At 37.0% G+C, this 7,393-nt stretch overlaps 1 protein-coding gene across 1 annotated transcript in view; it reads right to left on the bottom strand.

Annotated features, from left to right (window-relative positions):
* Positions 1–7,393, bottom strand: part of LOC106881001 (dynein axonemal heavy chain 3) — a 174,058-nt gene that overhangs the window by 108,916 nt on the left and 57,749 nt on the right. Inside the window, exon 16 of the mRNA XM_052972117.1 lies at positions 2,221–2,416. Within this exon, the coding sequence (XP_052828077.1) occupies positions 2,221–2,416 (196 nt within the window). The remainder of the gene's footprint in view (positions 1–2,220; positions 2,417–7,393) is intronic.

Below are 7,393 nucleotides of genomic sequence, written 5' to 3'. Positions count from 1 at the left end.
GATCAGCAAAATATTTGCTTCACCATATACCGAAGTTCAGAAAAATAGCAGCTAAAAAAGCTGATTCTCAGCTTTTTTAGCTGCTATTTTTCTGAACTTCGGTATATGGTGAAGCAAATATTTTGCTGATCCCTTAATTATATTTATACATATATTTATGTAGACAGCCGGTTTCACTTATGTTAATCATGACTAAGAAGTTAGTGTTAATGTTACAATTTCATATTGTCATAAAAAATCTTCCTTCCATGTTAGTAGGAGGAAGGATATTTTGTAAATGAGTCATTCATATATAAACAATAATTGTTATGATATACCATCAGGAAGATTCATTCACATACACATGTGTGCTTTTAACCTTGTTTTTAGGTACAATAAAAGGTGTGTAAATGTAATAATAAAAAGAAATAAAATCAAATCATTCATTCAATAACTTCTAAAGGAAGATACAATGTCGGCACTGACTGGTCAATTTCTGGTTAATTTTCATTTCATCATTACACAGATTCCTTTTGTTTTTGTTTTTTTTATCAACTCTGCTTTGGAGGAACTTATGAAGTTATCTTCTATGATTTTTCTACTGAAAAATGCCCTAGTTATGGATTATAACTTCATGATTTTTCAACCAAAATGCTGAAATGCTAATCCCTTGTCCATCATTGCTTCTTTTGTTTTAGTTAGTTTATTTTGAGGAGGAAAAGAAACACTCAAAGTTTTTGAAACTAATAGGGGTTATTTTCAAACCAGACATCTGATCCAGTTACTTGTAACAGAGCGATCTCTGCTAAAGATATTGAATGACTAGTTGGTGGTGGTAAATCAAGTTATAGATTAGGCCTAAGCACCTGTGCTGGCACCACATAAAAGCACCGATGCCAGCACAATGTATGAAGCATCCATGCTGGTATCACATAAAAAGCACCTGTGCTGGTGTCATGTAAAAGCACCCATGCTGGTGTCACATAAAAAGCACCCGTGCCAGCACTGTATAAGAGACATCCATGCCAGCACCACATAAAAAGCACTAGTGTTTGGTACGGCCTTCTGGCTCCTGTTGAACTACTCAGCCCATGTCAGTATGGAGGACAGATATTAAATGATGATGATGTTGATGATTGCAATGCAGAAAGTAAAAAAAAAAAAGATGCAAGTGAACCCTCCTTTTCCTTATTTCATTTTAAATTACCAGTTCTAATAGTTATGATTATGAAAGCAGCATGAGTGAAAAGTACCAACAAGATTGACTAACCCTCAATATTTTTATAAAATGAATATAAATAAGTGATATTACAAGATGGCTAAAGTATTGACTGACTGTTTGTAGCATGAACAGTCGACCAGTACATAACTGGTTGAGGCATAGTGTGATGGACTACAAGGTGGAGAGGCAATGGTTCAAATCCTATAACTGGAGTTCACTGAGTTCATGATGAAGATACTTCACTTTACAAAGACCCAGCTCACCAGTTTGTCTGTACTTGAAGGTAGTATATTTTAGTACAGTAAACATTGGTAGCACTGTAAAATGAAGAAGTTTCTTAGCTTTCAATATTGAGTTCAAATTGAATCAGTAGATATACACTAAATGGATTCATAATATTTAGTGGTTATCTTACAACCTAATGGAGCCAAGTGGTTCACCTACATGCATACATCTACATAAGGGAATATCTGTTCATTACATTATTTTGAAGTTTGTTTATGTTATTCTTTCTTTCATTTCTTTCTCTCACAACCTGTTTATGATGATGAGAGAGTGCAATAGTTTCCCCTCTAAAAAACATTAGAAAACGAGCAGGTGAAGAAAAGAAATGCAGTCATGACATCTTAGGCTTCTGTGATGTTTGTAAACTGAAAATGTAAATGATCCCAATTCAAAACCAGTTCATGGATTCAATTCACAGAAACTTATCTCCTTCTGTCTGTCACTCTTATAATACAACACTTGATATTATTTGTGAATAGGGTAGTGAAGTGTCAGATCATTACCACATGGGACAAAATACATAGCAGCATTTCCTCTAGCTCTTATATTTGCAGTTCAAATACTACCAAGGTCGACTTTGCCTTTCATCCTTTCTGGATTGACTAAATAAGCACCAGTGAAGCACTGGAATCAATGCAATTGACAAATTGCTCCTCTCAGAATTGCTGGCCTTGTGCCAAAATTAGAAATAATGTTATTTGTAAATGAAATGCATGAATTTCAAAACTTCCTACCTCTTTTTTCAAAACTTCCAATTGATTTTCAATGATACGAATCTCTGATAAAATCTGTTGAGCTTCTGACATTCTGTCTTTAGTTGCAAATTCTTTCAGCTTTTTAGATAAACCACTCACATTATCTAGAATCCGTTTACGCCAACCATTCAGCTTTTCTACTGCTAAATCATGTTGTTTTTGAAGTTGACTTTCACTGCAATGGGGAAATAAGATGTAACATACAAATTATCTGTGATTAGTGGTTATAACTTAGAGACAACATACAAAACCAATAGCTTAATGTTGGCCACTGAGGGAACCTTTAGTCGATTGCTTGACCTATTAGAAATAATAGACAAATCTCACTCAGAATAAAGTGATGGAATTTTGGATAATGTTGTCAAAGATGAATTATGTTTGAAAATACTGGGTGGTAATGGTTAGAATATCTTTGACCATTGGCAAGCTGGATTAGGGATAATCTGGAGCTAAACTCATTGGCAACACTTCTAAATACGTATAGACAGTGAAGGCAATCAACTAAATATCAGTGCATTAACACTAAGGATAAACAAAATATCATTTTAAGGATCACACACACACACACACACACACACACACGCGCACACACACACACACACACACACACACACACACACACACACACACACACACACACACACACGTGCACACACTGAAAGAAAAGCACAAATGATAAAAATGCACGACAGATGGAACAAAAGGAAAAACACGAAAATTTAGCCTTCATTAGCTGTCTTCACTAAAGATTCTGGTAGTTTTGATGCAGTAAGTATATGTGTGTGTACGCGCATGTGTACGTGCGTGCGTGTATGTGTGTGTGCATGTATGCATATATCGTGGTAAAATTAATCACCTATATGAATAAAAAAGAAAACTTAGAATTTTTCTATTCTTATAACTTTGCTATTGTCGGATCTTATCGTTTTGGCTGCCAGCATTTCAAAAGTTGAAGTTTACTGAGAATTTAAAAATTTGGCACAATAATACACTTGCCCAAACTGAAATGTTTTAAAAAGTTATAGAAGTTTAAAGTTTGATCATTTTCACCCAGTCAGGAAACAGGATTTGGAAGCTGTCATTTTGTACGTGACTGTACATTTTGTCGTCAATATCCTGAAAATAGCACATGTCAATATTTGTAAACAAAACGTGTTATGTCTCCGGTAATTTTCTTTCGTGTAAATAAATGTTTATGTTAATTTAAGAGAGTTATCCAAAAAATCTTATTTATTCTTCCACAAGCTGCCACCCCAGGTCCAGGCCCTCATAACTCAGACCAAAATCAAGGACCTGCGGCAATTAGCAAAGGCAACTGACACACATTTTTTATCCAGTGGTGTCATGGTCAACGCCATAGGGTCGGCCCCGAGACAGGTTAGGGTTAAACCTGTGCTTCTGCCACGCAAAGTTCTGCCACGCAAAGTTCGAAAAAAAGGCGACAAAGTGCAAACAACCAGGACCCCTTCACCAGTGATCCAGAGAAACTCCAGGGCCGGCCGCCATTTGAACGCCCTGGTGGCCGGCAGACATGACCAATTGCTCCTCTATGTCCGCGATCGCAGCTCCGGATGCAGGTTCCTAATCGACACAGGAGCAGAAGTCAGCGTGATCCCAGCGTCGGCAAGGGACCTCGACACGGAAAGCGGAGCCAACCTTTAACAGTCGCCAACGGGTCCACAATCGAGGCATACAGTCGTCGCACCCTTTCTCTCAACATCGGCTCACAAAAATATACATGGGCATTCACCATCGCCGATGTCCATCAGCCCATAATCGGTGCAGACTTTCTTCAGCACATTTACTACTGGTGGATTTGCGGGGAAAACGACTCTTCGACAACAACACATACGCTTCGGTGCTTGCGTTGTCGGTATTCTAAGCTCACATGATTTACCACTCCACTATTGCAATCCACACATTTGCATGCCTCTCGCCGTCGTTATTTTCACCAGTACATGTTCCTGCATGACTTTGCCCTTTGCCAAACATCCATTCTCATCCCGCATGGTAGCTGGGCTTTATAAGGCATTTTCATTTTTCATGGCAATGTGTTCTGACAGAGCTGTTTTGTTCACGGAGGTTTATCTACAGACAAAACAACGCTCACATAAGTTTTCTTTCACAATTAATAATGAGAGGTAAGCTTTGTTGCTAATTATTACGCTCAAAAGCTGGCCATAATAAGGCATATATGCACATCCGTAGTATATGATACATGCGAAATAAATATTCACTGTAGTTATATTAAATTGGTTTGCTGAATTTTATCTTTTTTTACAATGCCTCTAAAGAAAAAAATGAGATATGATAATTCGTATTTGAAATTCGGTTTTATAAAGCCTAGTGGAGACGAGAAGCCAGAGTGTCATTTTGTACTCCGAGATTTTGATGTCTACCCAGCAAGTTAAAGAGGCACTTCGAAACGAAGTATCCCAATTGAATAGAGATGTCGACTTCTTCTGGCGCGAAGCCGCCAGATTGACGAAATCCAGACTTGATCACACAGGAATGTTTTTACTGGACAGTACAGCTAGTTTGAAAGCATCCTTCGAAGTTTCAATGGCAATAGCTGTTGCAAAAAAGCCCCACAATATCGGCGAAGAGTTTATGTTGCCTTGCTGCAAAGATATCATATCGAAAGTGCTAGGAAGTTCTTAATTTTATTTGTCTTAATATGAAAGTTTACATTAAGCTAGCATCTCTTTCATTATTTCCTAATGATAATGATGATTTCTCGTGTAAATAAATTGTAGTTTAGAATACTGAGGTAAAAAAAGAGAAAATTCATTGATATCTTATTAAAGAACAAATTTCATTGCCTGTATCAATCAGATTTTTGCAAATTCACACACACACACACATTATATATATTATTAATTGGGGACTTTCGAGAAGTCTCCCATTCTGGTGATCTGGACTGAATGCTTGCAACGGAACAGGTTCTGCTAAATGCACTCAAGACTCAGGTGGTGCTGTTTACCTGGGAAATGAATGGAGTCTAGTACCCAAGAAGAGGAGTAATTCTTCCGATCGGCTTCAAGATGGTTTCTATCTACCAAATTTCCTTCACACAAGTTTGATCGACCGAAGGTTGTGGAAGAAGATTACTACCTAAAGTGCCACGCGGTGGGATCAAACCCGAAACCACGCAATTTCAAATCAAACTTCTTATCCACACAGCCATTTCTGCACCCATATCGGAGCAGCTAAGTTTTGTACCTGGCACTTTGCCGATTAAGAAACAAACCCTCCTGGACAATATACGAGTAAGAGGTGGTGACTAAAAAGTTCCTGTCTTTGGGTAAAAGAAAATACAGGAGGATCAGTTGATTATGGTTTTATTCAACATATCCCCCTCTCAGATTCGTACACTGCAGCGATCCTTCAGTTTTTCTAAGCCCTGTAAAAGAACTTGGAAAGTTGGAACTCCAGCTAGGCCTTTCGTGAGACCTTTAAAGTTAGGAACTTTTCAGCACCTCGTCATATACATTAGCAGCAATACTCCATACAAAGTATCCAGAGAACTTCAATGGAATTGCTGCACTAGAAAAAATAGCAGCCAAATCTTCCTCAAATCTTAAAAGGCCTACTGTTAGAGAAAAGAAAGGGAAGGTTATATTAAATAGCGAACGTTGTCCTTGATATGCTAAGCTTGAAAAACTAAAAGACAAGATGGCCATGGCTTGAATACTCTTCACTATAAGACAGTCCAAACTACAACAACAACAGCAGCAGCAACAAGAAATTAATCGATTTCTTTTGTTCGTGAGACTGTCAAGAGTGAAGCTTTATATTATATATTGTGTTGGTATTTACAGAGGGCAGACAATACAAACACAGACGTACCCAACATCGGAGAAAGAAAGGTAGAAGAGAGAGAAAGAGGGAGAGAAAGAGAGAGAAAGGTAGAATTATTTATGACGTGAGCAACTGTCTTAATCTCCATGAAATAAAAAGATCAACCCTTTGACAAGCAGGTGTGGTTAAGAGTATGATGGTAAAATATTAAAGGTGTGCTGTAACAAGTGGCTATTAATTTTTTTGAGTGTATGTGTGAAGGTGAGGCACAATCTCGTATAAGGCTCTTCCAAGTATGCATAAGTAATTCTAAACGGATGAGTGTCAACAATGCCTTATCATTTATTTAGTAAAATACAGCTAACACTCTTTATGATAGCAGTATAAGAATTTGTGTGTGGGTATGTGTGTGTGTATGTGTGTGTGAAAGAGAGAGAGAGAGAGAGAGAGAGAGAGAGAGGATTTAGGAGTACAAAAGGTATGAGACTAACATATACTGACCGACACATTGATAAATAACATTAGAGAATAGGTTGATTTGTAGATATTGTTGATAAGGTTGAGTCACACACAATAAGCGAGATCCCGAATTTTTCACGACCAAACTATTCATTTCTTTTTACTGAATTTCATGCTTTTAATGGCTAGTAGTGCATTTTAAAATTATAGTTTGAGTTAGATTTGTGTTAAAATACTGATTTTCGGTTTTATTTGGTCGATAGCGGATGGACTATGGTCGATATAAAACAAAATTGTGGGCCATTACAGGATAAGAGGTTGTGTATCACTGTTTTAAACTATAAAGTACTGAATATAACTGATCCAATGAGATAATTAACAGCGCAAATATGGCTGCGGTTAAGAAGTTCACAGCACAACTTGTTCGAGATCATTGTACGAGTATTTTCTACCATTGCCACGAATTGGTCAAAGCCATTTATATGAAATTTGGTGGACAGAAGCTGTGGAACCTGTCGCAAAAATATTTCCCGCTCATGGAGAAAAGACATGCTTAACTCATCACTCAATTCAGTCCTAATACCAGGCACTTGGTTACCATTAGTGGAATTCTATCCTTTACCACTGGTTTCATATCGTTTTAGGTGTGTGTGTATCTATATTTATAGCTGCCAGTAAATTTAATAGAAAACACAGTGACTGTTATTCCATCCGTAAAATTACTTGTCTAACATATTTAATGAACGATGCCTTACTTTAAATTTACTTTATTGATATAGAACTTCATTCATTTACCGCACAGAAATAAAAGGCTAATAAGGGAATAATAAAAAAAGTCACTAATAATTATTAAACAAGATCAAATTTGCAAACCTTTGTGTTGATATATATA

This window comes from Octopus bimaculoides, chromosome 1 (assembly GCF_001194135.2).
Source record: "Octopus bimaculoides isolate UCB-OBI-ISO-001 chromosome 1, ASM119413v2, whole genome shotgun sequence".
NCBI classification, from domain to species: domain Eukaryota; kingdom Metazoa; phylum Mollusca; class Cephalopoda; order Octopoda; family Octopodidae; genus Octopus; species Octopus bimaculoides.
This window is presented reverse-complemented; position numbering and strand designations above follow the sequence as displayed.